The sequence below is a fragment of the Miscanthus floridulus genome, chromosome 8, assembly GCF_019320115.1.
Source record: "Miscanthus floridulus cultivar M001 chromosome 8, ASM1932011v1, whole genome shotgun sequence".
Classification (NCBI taxonomy): Eukaryota; Viridiplantae; Streptophyta; class Magnoliopsida; order Poales; family Poaceae; genus Miscanthus; species Miscanthus floridulus.
Window position 1 is genome coordinate 81285469 of NC_089587.1, and position 16323 is coordinate 81301791.

The 16323-nt window shown below is 45.4% G+C and overlaps 1 protein-coding gene and 1 pseudogene across 1 annotated transcript; both read left to right on the plus strand.

Moving 5' to 3' along the window:
* Positions 1-6: 6 nt before the first annotated feature.
* LOC136472748 (chitin elicitor receptor kinase 1) lies at positions 7-3018 on the plus strand. Its single transcript, XM_066470461.1, has 8 exons — positions 7-184; positions 274-363; positions 1115-1208; positions 1292-1443; positions 1517-1611; positions 1778-1916; positions 2355-2453; positions 2565-3018. The coding sequence occupies exons 1-8, from the start codon at positions 122-124 to the stop codon at positions 2727-2729; spliced, it is 897 nt and encodes a 298-aa protein (XP_066326558.1). The 5' UTR covers positions 7-121; the 3' UTR covers positions 2730-3018.
* Positions 3019-8991: 5973 nt separating this feature from the next.
* Positions 8992-16063, plus strand: LOC136472749 (ADP-ribosylation factor GTPase-activating protein AGD1-like; annotated as a pseudogene).
* The last annotated feature ends 260 nt before the right edge of the window (positions 16064-16323 follow it).

Sequence of the window (16323 nt, forward strand, 5' to 3'; positions counted from 1 at the left end):
GGATAAATCTGCACTCTCAACCAGTCAAGCTGATAGTGCCTCTGGAGTTCCAGGAATTACTGTTGACAAATCAGTAGAGTTTTCATATGAAGAACTTTTCAATGCCACAGAGGGATTTAGCATGAGTAACAAAATCGGGCAAGGTGGTTTTGGTGCTGTCTATTATGCTGAGCTCAGGGGCGAGGTTAGTTCAATGTTCAAACTTCTTTTTCAGCTGCATATAATCATATTTGTTCTTCATTTTAAAAATGTTTTGCTTTGGGGTGTCTCCAGAAAGCTGCCATAAAGAAAATGGATATGCAGGCTTCTCATGAGTTCCTTGCTGAGTTAAAGGTTTTGACACATGTTCATCATCTGAATCTGGTTAGTGACTTTTTTGTTTACTGCAACAGAATATTTGATATGCGATTTTCCCTTTAGATTTGTTTACTTTCTCACATATAAAGCCAATAGGCATACATGTATGTTTGGAGTACATGTTACTCTGATGTACACAACAATTCTGACTGTATATTTTGTCATTACTTGTATAGTTGTTTATTTTGCCTGGATTTCAATATTCTCCTTTGAATTCTAATTGACATGGAGCAGAAAAGTTCTGAAACAATTTAATTATTTAAACTTATTTTATAGGCAAGGACGCAAGGTTACTAGAAAATTAACATCCTATGGATAAACTAGCAACTTTTAGATGAGTGTCTGGCTGCCCTGACTGTGGGAAGTAGGAACTCTCAAGAGCACAATAGTATGGGATGCATGCCTTGATTAAGTGCTTTTCGTTATTGTTAACTTTTACAAGTCACATTTAACTGGGAAAGAGTGTCACGAGTATCAATATCAGTTCAGGATGAGATTGTGTGTTATCTTGCTCATTGATGATGGATAGCATAACCCTTGTGCACATCGATACCTTTCACGTAATTTAAATCAAAGTTGAGGAAATGTATGAGTTTAATCCTTGTATCTTGACCTTGTATTCCTGCCTTTCCTTCCTTTCAGAATTGTATTAGTTTTGTGTGGGTAGGAACAATCATGTAATTTCCCTGTTATCTCCATTCAAGTTAATCCTTGTATCTTTCCTTTTGCTGTGATTACCAATGTTTATTTCACACAGGTGCGCTTGATTGGTTTTTGCACCGAAAGTTCCTTGTTTCTTGTATATGAGTTTATCGAGAATGGGAACTTAAGCCAGCATTTGCGTGGAACTGGTAATGTGTCACCTCTTAGCTTGGCTGGTTGGTGTGCCTATCTGATGCTTCCTGCAAATTAATCACCACACATGTTCATGTAGGTTATGAGCCTCTGTCTTGGGCTGCCAGGGTTCAGATTGCACTAGATTCAGCAAGAGGTCTTGAGTACATTCATGAACATACTGTTCCAGTGTACATACATCGGGATATCAAATCAGCAAATATCTTGATAGACAAGAACTACCGTGCAAAGGTTTGACTAGTTCATGGCTCTTTTTAAACATGTTTCCTGAATCCTTGATGAAATAATTATGCCTACCTTCCAGGTCGCAGATTTTGGTTTAACAAAACTTACACAAGTTGGTAATACATCACTACCCACACGTGGAATTGTGGGCACATTTGGTTACATGCCTCCTGAGTACGTGTCTTAAATGTTTATATGTCATGGCATGGTTGAGCGATTCCAGAGTACCACCATCCGTGATGAATGTTTTTTTTTTCTTCGAAATTTCCGTGATGAATGTTTTTTTTTTGGGAAAATTTCCGTGATGAATGTTGACATCTATGGGGTATGTCATTTGCAGATATGCTCGGTATGGTGATGTTTCTCCAAAGGTCGATGTTTATGCCTTTGGCGTTGTTCTCTATGAACTTATTTCGGCCAAAGACGCTATTGTCAGATCAACGGAGTCTTCCAGTGATTCAAAGGGATTGGTTTATCTGGTAATTGTTCTGCTAAATCAACTCTTTTACATTCTATTTCTATGGCATAGACCAGTGGTCTAGTTAAACACAGGCGCTAGCTCTAGTATTGGTTTGGCTGCCAATGTCATTGCGTAAATGCCAGAGTTCATGGCCAATTTCTTGAGGAAAGAAAAAAAAATCTGCTTTTGTGCTTCATTACCATGAGGGCATTTGTTCCCAGTGTAAAATCTGCATCAGTAGTTGAATACATCCAGTTTTGAATAATTGTTTTGACCTGATCATCTGTTATTCCTTTGAGTTGTATGTTTACAAAAACGAGGCATACCTGCTCTCGTTTGTTGTCATATGTTCGTGGATGATTAGGCAATAGACAATAGATCAAACTCAGTTTTTTTTTCTTGCAAGCATATTTGTAACACTATGATGACTCACCAATCACCTTACTGCAAAGTGCAGTTTGAGGAGGCTCTAAACACACCGGATCCTAAGGAAGGCCTTCAAAGACTGATTGATCCTGCGTTAGGCGAGGATTACCCCATCGACTCAATCCTCAAGGTTAGGACCACACAGAGACTGATCAATATAATGCTTCTGCAGAATTACCTTTACCCTCTTTGCTATGTTCGCAAAATTCCCAGCCTAACGCATCATTTACCCTTCTGGCAGATGACAGTCCTGGCAAGGGCGTGCACGCAGGAAGACCCCAAGGCGAGGCCCACAATGAGATCCATAGTCGTGGCGCTGATGACGCTCTCATCGACGAGCGAGTTCTGGGACATGAACGCTATCCAGGAGAACCAAGGTCTGGTGAACCTCATGTCCGGGAGATGACTCTCTCTTGTGATATTCTACCTGCCTGCCTGCTCCTGGGTAATTGTACATTAGGGCCCATTTGTGCCGCCTGTTGATGGCCAGAGAGGAGGGCAGCATTTCTCAGCACCACTGTAGGTATTTACAATGTAATTTCTTCTGTCAGTCTAGGGTTTTGTCTCGTGTTGGTTTCTTTCATTTTACTCCTGGAGAGCTGTGTGAGTTTACTCGAGTGAACAGCTCTGAGTTACCTGCAAGATGTCTAATTTTACATGGGAATGCAAATAAATGATCTCCTGTAGATAGATAATCCTTGATAGTACATCCGTCTAAAATGAACCCATTACCCATGGTTCTCAGTTGTATTAACAAAGCATATCGGCGAGAGCGCTACAAGATGAATGGCTAGCTGCTGCTGCTGAATTGCTGATATCCCAGCAGCGCTATGACCATGCTTGCCAAGCTGAACAGAAAATACTATATGTCACACAAGCTACTAGAAGACGTCTTGCCGCGCACCTATGATAAGAGATTTGATGTGTTTTCGGTTGGATGGTTTAGTTTTAGATTCTGTAACACTGTTGACATTCATTTAATATCATTTTCAATTTATTTAAAAATGAATTTTGAAAAAATAGGTCTTTTCCTCTCTTTTTCGTACCTATGCCGCACCAAATTAAACGGGAGATAATGCCACATATGTGACTAGAAGCCATCTTGCCGTGCATCTGTGATAAGATTTATGAACATTTTTTTTGTTCCGCCATTCTGTGCATTTTTTGGTACGATGGATCGATAGATCAAATATGCTCTAGTTGGAAGGAAAAATTGTTCCATGTCCAAGGAAAAAAAGTTCTATAGCAAAATGGTTCCCACTCTATGCTTGTGTGTACGTGTGGTGTGAGTGTTAAGTACGTGGGTTATGTGCGTTCAAGTTGTACCCGATAAAAAAAAAGCGATATGATGTGCCCCTCCGTCGTGTGTTTGCAGCCAGGCACCATGCATGTCGTTATTGTGTGTATATATAACGGAATATTAAAGTCATTCGCCGTGTATATATTCCATTCCTGCAAAAAAAATTATAGGATAACGCGCGTCAAATCAGACGATTTAAGCTTGATTAAATCTACATAAAGATATTACTAATATTTATCATACTAAATAAGTACTAATAAATTCTTCATAACTGTATTTTTATGGTATATCTCTATTTGAGTTCAATAAGATAAATAGATTTTTTCCTTTTTCCCCTCAGCCCCCGGACTCCCTTGTCGTCTGAGTTTGGGCCGAGGCCACAAACCGCCAAAGCCCAAAACCTCTGCTGGAGACGCGAGTCAGCCGCGGCTGCAGAGGCGAGCTCGACCCGGAGCCGGAGTGCCTGTCGCCGGCGCCGCCTCGGATTGCGAACGCCAACGCCCGTCCGTCCAGGATTCGGTCGAATCAGGCTCCATATAATGTACGGAGTCAACTCGTGTCCGTCAGCCGCCGCCTGCGTTCTACTTCTGCCCGAGCACGCCTAGCTAAAGATGTCAATGGGCCCCGATATCTGATACCCGACGGGTATTTGATCTATTAAAGAACAGGGATGGGATCATATATTTATCCGCGGTCATCTAAATATGCAAGAATCCATCCCCGACGGGTATAGCGGGTATGAAAATGTTCCCTGTTTACCCATCCCGTTACCCGTTGGGGAACCCAACTATTTGAGTTGTCATGCAAGTATTAGGTTCAAAGAAGCTCAACATAGGTATTTTTGTCTAAATCTGAACAATCATATATATAGTTTGTGTATTCTAGAAACCCTAGTTCAATTGTTCCTCATCATCTCCGCCAGTAGCACAAGCATGCCTGCCTCACGAGCGCTCGTGCTCCTCGCTTTTTCAGTTCGGTCTCTCTGCCATCTTTGTTCGTCCTCCTCGCAACCTCGCTCATTCTTCTCGGCATCTCCAAGACTCCGACACTTATACCCGGGTGAAGAAGAAACGTCTCCGATTGCAAAGCTGCGACCCCAAGTGTCCTTGTTTATCGGGTATGCAGTACCCGTTGGGTATCTGTTACCCGACCGATGCCCGACGGGTATGGGGATGGGCAAGAATCTATACCCGAGACAGTTAACGGGGACAGGGATGTGATGAATTCTCCGTAGCGGGGAAGAGAACGTTCCGGCGATACCCGACGGGTATATCTCCGTTGCCATCCTTACGTCTAGCCCCCGATCGTCGATCCGCCCCCTGCCGCGCGTGGATGTGAGGTACCTAACTCCCAAACTCGTCATCCTTCTCTCTCCCGCGCTCTCATTCGGTCACGCAACATCTCCAGGCTTCCGCCCCCAATTTGAGATCGAACCTTTTTTTTCTTTTTGGTCAACTGTTAGCTTGATTCTGGGCTCTGGCCAAGACTACCTCGCCAGTCGGGACACCAAAGTCTCCCTCGCCGACAGCAATGACTTCGACCTCCAGCAAGAAGAGGAAACATGCTTCTCCTCCGGCAGGAACGATATCGACCCCCTGGAAGAGGAAGCGTGCTTCTCCGTCGGGGCCAATCGGGGACTATGAACTGATCTCATTGCTGCTTGAAACTCCCTCCGGCTTTGCCATTTTCGCTATGTATGGGCGCCACTTAACGACCCAGACGCGCTGGAGAATATTTGGGCACACTTCGGCGAGGAATTCCCCGTGTGCCATAAAAAAAATCGTGGAGCCATGTGAGCATCTGGAAAAGTTTAGCGGTCTTCAGTGTCACTGCTCTAACTTTTTTGTGCTCTCCATACCACTTCCGTCAATCTGGGCTCTAACGCCGTCAAACTGCAGGTGTGAAAAGTCGAAAATACCCTTAAGTCTAAATATGTCATTATTTTTTTTAGCATCTTAACGACTTCAAATGAAAAAACTCAAAACTAGAAAGTTGTAGATCTCGTCAAGATCTATAATTTTCATATAAAAATTATCTTTATTTAATTCCGCAAAAAATATGATTTGATATGATTAATATATCTTAGAAAAAATCATATCTTTTTTCCTTCCGTCAGTCTTTATATAAAGATAATTTTTATATGAAATTATAGATCTTGACAAGATATACAACTTTCTAGTTTTGAGTTTTTTCATTTGAAGTCGTTAAGATGCTCAAAAAAATTAATGACATATTTAGACTTAAGGGTATTTTTAACTTTTCACACCTACAGTTTGATGGCGTTAGAGCCCAGACTGACGGCAGTGGCATGTAGGGCAAAAAAAAAGTTAGAGCAGTGACGCTGAACTTTTTCAGGGGCTCACAGTTTTTAACGGCACACAAGGAATTCTCCCGTCCACCCCCCCCCCCCCCCCCCCCCCCCCCCCCCCCCCCCCACACACACACACACACACACACACACACACACACACACACACCCACCCCAAAAGATATAGTTTGGCTGAAAGAGCTCATAACTTTCAAGGACAAGTCCAGTGCCATTAATCAAGATACTGGTGTCAATGGGGAACTTACTGGTATGATCATGAGATGTTGCCATCCTTCACAGACATTGGCCGTCGGAGATATGGAATCCAAAAGAATCATTGAGAAGAGCTTGCCTGTACGCTGGCCCTGTTCTGCTGCTTGGAAAAACGGCCGATGCTGATGTTGATTTGTTGTGAGAGAAAAACACTGTTATTTCGTTGAAATGATACGGCTGATAAGTTCAAGCGAACAGGGCCGCTGTCTGTTCAATGAAACTGTGATGGAGGCGATGTGGGGCCTGAAGAATCTCATGCACGTTTTAGTACCAGCAGAAAAACTCAAGCTGACAAAGAAAGATGCCTACCAATGAGCCAAGGACTAAAATGGCTGCTGGATCGTTATGGCTTCGGTCTGAAACCAGAGATGGTCTCTGAAGCAATGATTATGACGGCATGTGTCTTGTATGATTCTGATATTTGTGAGAAGAACCTTTCTACCCCGCTGCGCGAAGGTGGTGACCTCCTTCAGGTGGTGTCTGGCGTTAACTATAAGGGTTGGGATTTGATCAAACTTGCGACGGCTCTGAAGATCCTCCAGGAACAACTTTGGCTGAAACAGAGTTGTTTACAGGGGATGAGCTATCAGTGTTGTTGATGGATGCACATAAATATAAAAATAAACTTGCTAAGGGCACTTGGTTGGGAGTCCACAAAAAAATGATGATGGTCCGTGATTTTAGGGCTCGGGCCCAAAAATTAATGGTGTTGTTCGTTACGGATGCCAAAAGAACATTTAAAGCCAAAAGAGCATTGCAAGCTAAAAGAAGGGTTATTAAAACATGCCAATGAGCTGGAAAGCATTCATTTGGTTGATTGCTATCTTGTCTTGAATGCCATTATGCTTTAGAAAACACTGTCAATTTCAGTCTATCTTGGGCAATCGGGTTAGGATCCAGGATTTTTCTCAGTATATCTTGGGCACCTTGAGAGAGCCACTTTGGAATGTGAGCATTCCCCTTCAGAATCTGAGAACAGATAAACATCACACTGAGATACTTCATTCCTTGCTTTATACCTTCTGATAAAGGGCAACCACATTTTGCTTGTCAAATGGAACCAGTCGGTGAGCCAAACTCATCCATCTGCTGCTACTCTGAAATCCTTTTATTTCCTATGATCAGTGCTATTTTAATTCCTGTAGAAGTGTTAACTGAAATAGCATGAAGTGTGAACTGAAAAACATACCTTGTAGTCATTGCTTCCACGGCAATTGTGAACTGAAATAGCATGCAACTGAAATAGCATTCAACTGAAATAGCATTCAAGTGTATTTTACATGTTGATGATCACGGCAATTGTGAACTACCCTGTTACATGAATACTTTCATATGACTGTCACAATAGTTCTGTCCATCTCTCTTTTTCTTATAACGCAGTTGTTTATTTACTATCTCATCTTATTTTACATGTTGATGATCAGGGCATAAAAGTGTTGATGGCTTCTATCTGGAGGATGGTGGATTGTTTTCTGTAGGCAGGAAGACTTCTGAAGCCACAGCTGGAGATTATCTAAATACTATTATCTAATTATTTTGGTTTTCCTATCTATATTTCTGTTCTTATTGTAATGGACGTCAGTCTCAGTCATGGTGCATGCTATATTTCTATCCTTATTGCTATTGTAATGGATGACTCGTGGCTAGCTTATCTAAACTTTCATTGAAGTTCTGTGTAGAGTATCTTTGCCGGCTAACTAATATATTGTATGCGTTGGGTTCATTCACATATTGCTTCTGATGATATATATCATGTATGCGGATGGTGATATTGTTGAGAGGTGTAGGGTGGATCACACAGTTTATGCCACAGCTGATCACCTTTCTTTGTGTTGAGTAATAAATGTTTTTATCTATAGAAACTACTATTACAAGTTCTGCATTGGGGATCATGGTTTCTTGTGATAGAGTCTTGGACGTTAAGACTCTATGGGTAGAGTCTGGGTTGGGAGTGCCCTAAAGAAGTAGCTATCTCATCTGTGAAGCTTTTACTGTGGCCAAAAAAATACTGGTGGTTTAGGCTCAGTCCAAATAAGTCTCATGTTGCTACTGTGAATGGGTAACTGGTTGGTTTGGATTTGATCTTGGGTGGTATGGTTGCGCGAAGCACCATGAACCCAACTGTTAGACATCTTGTGTTTGTGTTTCGGTTACTGCACTGGGAACTTCTATTATGTAATATTGACCAGTTTCTTATTTACTCTATCGTGTTTTGAAACTTTACTTTACTCCTACCTCAAAAAAGAAAAAAAAGACTACCTCACCAGTCACCTCGGTCGGACGGTGCGTCGTCCTGGCCTAACAATGGATGTTGTGGTCAACTGCGGCCATTTGCAGTTTGACCCTTTTCTCACGCGCGCAGTTCGCCTGTGTATTGCAGCTTTTGCTAGCAAACCTTGTAGCTTCAATGAGTGTCTGAGTCTAATTTGTATAAAAGATCCATAATTTATGTTTCTTCTCAGTTAGTATGCCTCCTGCTGCCTTGTTTAGTGGTTAGTGCATAGCATCAGCATCTTCATTTTAATTCAATTTTGAGCCGTTCTTGCACGAAGCAATGTGTACGGTAGTTTAGTACGCTTGATGAGGTGATGATCGGTAATACTATTTTCTTGTTCTTTGTAAAATATAAACATTTTCCATGTGCAAAATAATATATATACAAGGGACGATTGCCATGAATTTGAACCTTCCGTAATCGATGATTTAGTACTGGAGAAGTACTCTGGAAATGGGCAGCATGATGTCAGAGGCACACATCATCACAGAACTAGCATGAAACCTGAAAAACCAATTGACTTGCTTAGGAAAGTTGATGGCAATAATATGTGTGTTGACTGTGGTGCTTCAGAACCTGATTGGGCATCATTAAACCTTGGCGCACTTCTATGCATAGAGTGTTCTGGGGTGCACAGAAATCTTGGAGTGCATATATCAAAGGTAACTACAAAACTTTTAACTGTTAATTCTTTTTAATAGACGCTTGTTTCTCTTGATGGTCATGCACATAGATTGATTTCTGCATTCATTTATTCTTTAATAAAGTCTAGAGGTTTCAGTGTGTGCATGATATCACATAAATTTGGGCTTTGGTGCAGTGGTGCTATCACACTGACAGCTACACCTAAAGCTACAGCAAGTGTTTTGCATAGAGAAGGAAGTGAAACATGATTGCACTTTTGGACCAAAAAAGTGTCAACACTTTAATTGCTAAAGATTCTAAAATATGAACCTGTCGTCCAAGACAGTTTTTCAGACTTGTAAAGTCTGCAAATAGGGTTCCTTATAGCTGAGTATGATTTTTGTATTGCTAATTTAGGATAATTTTACATTTATTTTCATACAGAATAGTAGCCTAAACACATGCATCTTATTTCAGGTAAGATCTCTGACACTTGATGTCAGAGTTTGGGAGCCATCTGTAATCAATCTCTTTCAGTCATTAGGCAACATGTTTGTCAACAATATTTGGGAAGAGATGTTGCCAGATGATAATTCAAGGTAATATTATGTCTGTTTTGAATCTCTTTATGAAGTAATTCAATGTCTTCTCTATTGCTCTTGCAACATTGTTTCTTTTGCAGTGCTGATGGATCAGACACGTCACAATACCTCTCTGTTAGCAAGCCTAAACATAAAGATGTATTCTCTGCTAAGGAGAAGTTTATTCATGCGAAGGTATTCACTACATTGACAACTGCTTGTATTCCTTTGTTCTTTAGCAAATGGATGGGGTGTTAAAAACCAAATTGTCTCGAAGAGTCTCCATGTGAAGAATGGTTGCACAAATATGACTCCTTACAGATTAGTAAATAGAGAACTCCAGTCCCAACATGGATAGTGCCAATTAGGATGTGCTGCCAGTTCTGGACATTCCTTATGTTCATCCAATTCTTTGATGACGAGATTCAAAGCACAAGTGTCACTGTCAGCACATGATGAACAGTGCCTGGTCGACTGTTTGTCTATTTTGTTTCATGACATCTAGGATGAATTTTAAACTGAATTGTTACAAGTATATTTAACTTTATATGTACTGCATGCATGACTTTTATGATGATTTTTTGAAACATTGTAACATGGTATTTTAGCTAACAAGGGCACCCACCCCCCAGGGCGCCAAATCTGCACTCAATTCCGAAATGACACTTAGCAGTGATTGGAGGGGCTACATTCTTGGCAAGATTCTTGAGGTTTCATAAGAAATTACTTTAGGCACTAGCCAATGCTCATCCATGATCACATGCCCATGAAACCATCTTAAAACAACACGGCATGAACTAGAATCTATATAACGTTATCACATGGTTCAATGCATGTATTTATTGTTGGCCCCTAGATCTTCCACACGGGTGAGATGACCGCTCACCGGCGTTGCCAACCACACACTATGGTTAGAGGTAGAAGAAGGGAGAAAGAACAGAGCGCGCGCACACACACAGCATAAACACCAGCGTTGGCCGGAGCTCTACAGAGGAGATGGCAAAACTGAACTCGCTCACCTTTACTGAGTTGCAGTGGGAAACTATATATACAACTCTACCCATCTAATTCTAGTACACAGACATGCTAGGCTACCATGCTGCTATAGTGACTAGATGTGACAGCAGGGCTGACTTTGGCGCCTGCCATTGCTGTGGTACAGTGCAGTAGGGGAGTCTGCCCCTGCAGCGGCTACAGTGCAGCAGTAGGGGAGCCCTTTCGGCGCCTGCCCCTGCCGCGCGTACAGAGGAGCAGCAGATTACAATTCTTCCCATAATCCTGCTGCTAACCCTAGAACCTCCACCATGCCGATCATCTTCTTCAGCTCCGTGAACCGAAGACAGTCGAGCGGCTTGGTGTGGACGTTCGTGAGCTGTCGACCAGTTTCAACAAACTCGATGACGATCTGCCCTCCATTGACACAGTCCCTAAGAAAGTGGGATTTGACGTCGATGTGCTTGCTCCGGTCGTGGAGAACCGGATTCTTCGCGAGGGCGATGGCGGGCTGGTTGTCCACCATCAGTGCTGCTGGGTGAGCTTCCACACCGGTCAGCTCGCCCAGCAGTCGGCGCAGCCACACAGCTTGGCACGTCACTGTGGCCGCCGCCACGTACTCTGCCTCGCACGTGGACAGCGCCACCACCTTCTGTTTCAGCGACAGCCATGAGATTGAAGCCGACTCGAGGAAGACGAGCACGCCAGAGGTGCTCCGCCGTCCATCAATGTCCCCCGCCATGTCTGCATCGCTGAACACAGTGAGCTGCAGCCCACTTACGCCGGTCTTGGGGAAGATGATCCCCTGATCCATTGGCCCCGCAGCAGCCGCTTCACCGCAACCCAGTGATCCTCTCAGGGATCCTCCGTGAAATGACTGATGTAGCCCACGACGAACGCAATGTCCGGCCTCGTGTGGACTAGGTAGCGCAGACCGTCGACGATGCTCTGGTAGAGTGTTGCATCTAACTTTGCCGTGGTACTGGCCTTCGTTAGTTTCAGCTGCTCCTTCATCGGAGTCACGCACGGCTTACACTCAGCCATGTCGCTCCGCTCCAACAGCTTCAAGGCATACGCGCTCTGACCTAGCGTGAGCGTCTCCTTCCCATGTCTCACCTCGATGCCGAGGTAGTAGGAGAGCGCGTCGAGATCACTTATTCGAAAACGAGCTATCATCTCGCGCTTGAAGCTGTCGATGTCCTCCGCACACGTGCCGGTGACGATCAAGTTGTCCACGTATACGTCGACGACGAGCTCCTTCCCCCGTCGTTGCGTGTAGAGCGCATGCTCGGTTGCGCACCGTGTGAACCCAAGCTCGCCCATCGTGGCGTCAAGCTTGGCGTTCCACGCTCGCGGGGCCTACCGTAGCCCGTAGAGCGCCTTGCGTAGTCGGAGCACCCTGTGCTCCGCTCCCTTGATGGTGAAATCCGGAGGTTGCCTATCGAAGACCGTCTCCTCCAACTCACTATTGAGGAAGGTCGATTTTATGTCCAGGTGATGGACGCGTCAGTCCTTCACTGCTACCAAAGTCAGCAGCAGTCGGATAGACTCCATGTGCGCTACCGGCGCAAAGACTTCCTCGAAGTCGATGCCCTCACGCTAGACAAAGCCTCGGGCGACGAGGCGCGCCTTGTGCTTGACAATGGCGCCGCGCTTGTCCCGCTTAACCTTGTACACCCACTTCAGGCCGATCGAACGGCATCCTAGAGGTGGATCGACAAGCTCCTAAGTCTCGTTTTCCTCGATCGCTTTCATCTCCTCCCGCATCGCCCGTCGCCAATTTACATCGCGCTCGGCCAGCGTGAACATGGGTGGTTCCTCTACACTGACGAGAAGCAGCTCTGGGTCATTGAGCAGCCGACCCGCCAGGCCTAAGGACCCTATGCCGCCGATGATGTCGTCTAGCCTGTGGAACCGCACCTCCTCACCGTCGTGGAAGGCATCCACGAACTCAGTGATGTCGCTTGGAGGTGAGGCGAACTCGATCGGCGTTAATAGAGTCCCCTGTTCCACCGGAGTGGTCGGCACAGCACCTGGAGTGCTCGGCACCCCGACTGCAGTGCTCGGCACTACTCCTAGACCGCTCGTCATCACTCCTAGAGTGGTCGGCACCACTACAGGAGTGCTCAGTACCAGTCTTGGAGTGGTCGGCACCACTGCAACACCTCTCGGCTCCGCCATGGGAGCATTCGGCACCCGTCCTAGAGTGGTCGGCACCACTGTAGGATCGCTCGGCACCACTCTCAAAGTGCTCGACACCCCTCCTAGAGTGCTCGGCACCCCTCCCGGAGTGCTCGGCTCTGTTGTTGGAGTGGTCGGCACCTTCTCTCTAGCGTCTCCACCACTGTGGATGACCAAGTGCTCGACGACGAAGGTGCTGGTGAAGCCGTCAGCTTCCCCCGTGCTCGGACTGTCCTAGTCCCAGGCCGCCTTCTCGTCGAACACGATGTCGCGCGAGACAACCACCTTGCCTCTGCATGGGTTGTAGAGCTGGTACACCTTGGTACCATCGGTGTGCTCCTGTCCTCCAGCTTGGTGAGGACCGACTTTGTCTTCCTAACATGGCCAATGCAGCCAAACGTCCAGAGGAAGGATACGCTCAGTTTGCGCCCATACCAAGTTTCAAAAGGCATCTTGCCCTTCAAGGACTTGGTGGGTGTGCGGTTGAGGATGAACACCATCATGGTCATCGCCTCACCCCAGAACCTTGTCGACATGCTCTTGGCCTTCATCATAGATCGAGCCATGCTGACCACATAGACCGCCTCACCATTTGTGGCTGGCGTGATTGGCCCGCAGAGATCGTCATGGACGAGCTCGAGAGCGTCCGCCATGTGATACTTGGCCGCCTTTGGGAACGGTAGTCTCCTCTGCTTCCCGGCCAGGCAGCTGTCACACAGCTCGCTTGCGTGCGATGTCGCCATCAGGAGAGTGGCCTCATCAGCCTACGCTAAATGAGCCTCAGCCTTCTTCTCCTGCTTACGATTTGGGCACTCCTTTGCCCAATGACCCGTCTTCCCGTAGCGCCGGCAGGCGTTAGGGTCGACCTTCTTCTTCTTCTTCTCTGAAGAAGCCTTACCGTGGCGCTTGCCATCGCCACCATGGCTAGAGGAGGCTTCGCCAGACTTCTTTTGGGCAACCCACTCCTCTGTCAACAGCAGCTTGCCGTTGTCCGTCGTTGCTATGGCCTGCTTCATGCGCTCGTCCATCGCCCGCAAATGGCCTGTCATATCCTCAATGGTGAGGGTGGACAAGTCCAGCATCGTCTCTATGGAGAGAGCGATCTAGATATACTTCACCGGCACGGAGTGGAAGTACTTGGAGACCGCCTCGTCTTTGTTGATGGTGACGTCGTGGCTCCTCAGCTTGCTGATGAGTGACTACAGGCGGAGGGAGAAGTCCTCCACCGATTCACCATCCTTGAACTTGAGGTTGGCGTACTCCTGCTTCAGCAGCTGGGTCGTCACCTTCTTTGCACGGTCGGAGCCGACGCGCATCGCTGCAATGGCCTCCCACGCCTCCTTAGCAGAGTTCTTTGCCCCCAACGGCTCTCTATACTTCGCTAGCACAACATTGAGGATAGCCTCCAACGCTGACATGTCTTCTTCGTTGTCGGTGCCCTTGTCAATAGCATTCCAGAGCCATCGGGCTCTGAGCTTGACCTTCATGGTCACCGCTCACTCGCCATAGTTGGTGCGAGTCAGCGTTGGCCAACTGGTGCCGTTGACCTTCCGCACCGTGCGCACGACGATCTCCTGTCGTGGCTGGGCAGCCACAGCAGCGCCGCTGCTGTCGTCCATCTCCAAACCATCCATCATCATCAGCGGTTAGTCCAGCAACAGCGTTTGTATGGCTCTGATACCACTTGTTAGCCCCTGAATCTTCCACACGGGTAAGCCGACCACTCACCAGCGTTGCCGACCACACACTATGGCTAGAGGTAGAAGAAGGGAGGGAGAACATAGCACACACATACACAGCACAAGCACCAGCGTTGGCCGAAGCTCTGCAGAGGAGATGGCAAAACTGAACTCGCTCACCTTTACTGAGTTGCAGTGGGAAGCTATATATACAACTCTACCATCTAATCCAAGTACACAGACATGACAAGCTGTCAGGCTGCTACAGTGACTAGATGTGACAGCAGGACTAACTTTGGCGCCTACTCCTGCTGTGACTACAGTGCGGCAGGGGAGCCTTTCAGCGCCTGCCCCTGCCGCACGTACAGAGGAGCAGCAGATTACTTTACATTTATAGGCCTATTTGAAGATCTTCAGTTTGAACATATATTTAGTGTGATATATCCCAATTTGGATGCTGATTTTTTTTTATCTTTTCGGGTAAATATTGCAGTATATAGACAAAGAATTCATACGGAACCATAGCATGGATGAGAACCAGCTAGCTCAGCAGATGTGGAATAGTGTAGCTACAAATGACAAGAAAGCAGCATACAGTCACACTGTGAGATCACGTGCCAATGTAAATTTAGTTTATGGAGAGATGCCTTCTAGCCCATTTTTGACTCTTGGAAAAGCACTTCAACAAGAGCAACCAGCTTCACCACCAGATGGAAGTCCTAGATTTTTCGATTGCAATTCACATGACAAGATTTCTCCTCGAGAGCCCCTTTCCCCTACTAGCACGAGTTCACGCACAGATGACATGGAGGACAGTTGTGAAGGTTTATCCTTGCTCCATCTTGCATGCCGTGTTGCAGATGTTGGGATGGTTGAATTACTTTTGCAGTATGGTGCTAGTGTAAATATGAATGATTCAAGGGGTCGGACACCCCTTCATCACTGCATTTTGAAAAGGAAGACATCGGCATGCAAAGCTTCTCCTCTCCAGGTATGCAAGAAGTTGATAACTCAGGAATTTGATCTTGGACTACATGTTTGATTTGTCAACAAGGTTGATGCAAATCACTAGTATAATACTATATTATCATCATCAGAACTCTGTTTGTTTAGCGACTAGTGTGCTTTCTGCTTTTTTTATGGACAGAAATGATCTAGAAAAGCGGCAGGAATCCAAACGCGAAGTCTCATTTTCTTTTTTCTTTTGTATGCAGAGGGGCTGATTCACAAGCCATGGATCAAGATGGTAGGACATCATTACATTATGCAATCGATGGTGGAACAAGCGATGAAGACATTCTTGCGTTTTTAGAGGACCATAGTAGATAATCTTGCAACCACACCTTCAGTAAATCGAGGTCCTCTTGTGGTCGACTCAACTAACAGGGCTCTGCCCGGTCCCAGCTTGTCGTGCAGATAATCCAAATTTATGGCATGAAAGCAACCTATGTACATGTCGTTCTAGGGCTTCAGTATCATGATGCGCCTGTTGTTTCTTTCCCCACCTTTTGTTAGTTTAGCATCAGTGGTTCTTATTTAGTCATATGGCAAACGGTTTGGTTTTGTTTGTTGCATATGATGCATAGTAAGCTTGTAAATGGAGTTGCTTCTCTTTATTTTTAGTCATCTTTCATCATGAAGTAGATGTGACATTTTGATGAAAGATGATTGTACATATCGAGATGTGCTGTTGTGGTATATGAAATATTGGCATGGTGCCATGGTGTGCATGGTATACGAAAGTTGTGATTGCTTAATCAAAATAGATTGCATTATTGCAGGGATA

Bases quoted from the DNA above. Each gene is read 5' to 3' on its own strand.
- LOC136472748 (XM_066470461.1), top strand. From the start codon at position 122: ATGAGTAACAAAATCGGGCAAGGTGGTTTTGGTGCTGTCTATTATGCT. The intron at 1,612-1,777 runs GTACGTGTCTTA...TGTCATTTGCAG, and splicing joins TTTGGTTACATGCCTCCTGA to ATATGCTCGGTATGGTGATG. The intron at 2,454-2,564 runs GTTAGGACCACA...CCCTTCTGGCAG, and splicing joins CCATCGACTCAATCCTCAAG to ATGACAGTCCTGGCAAGGGC.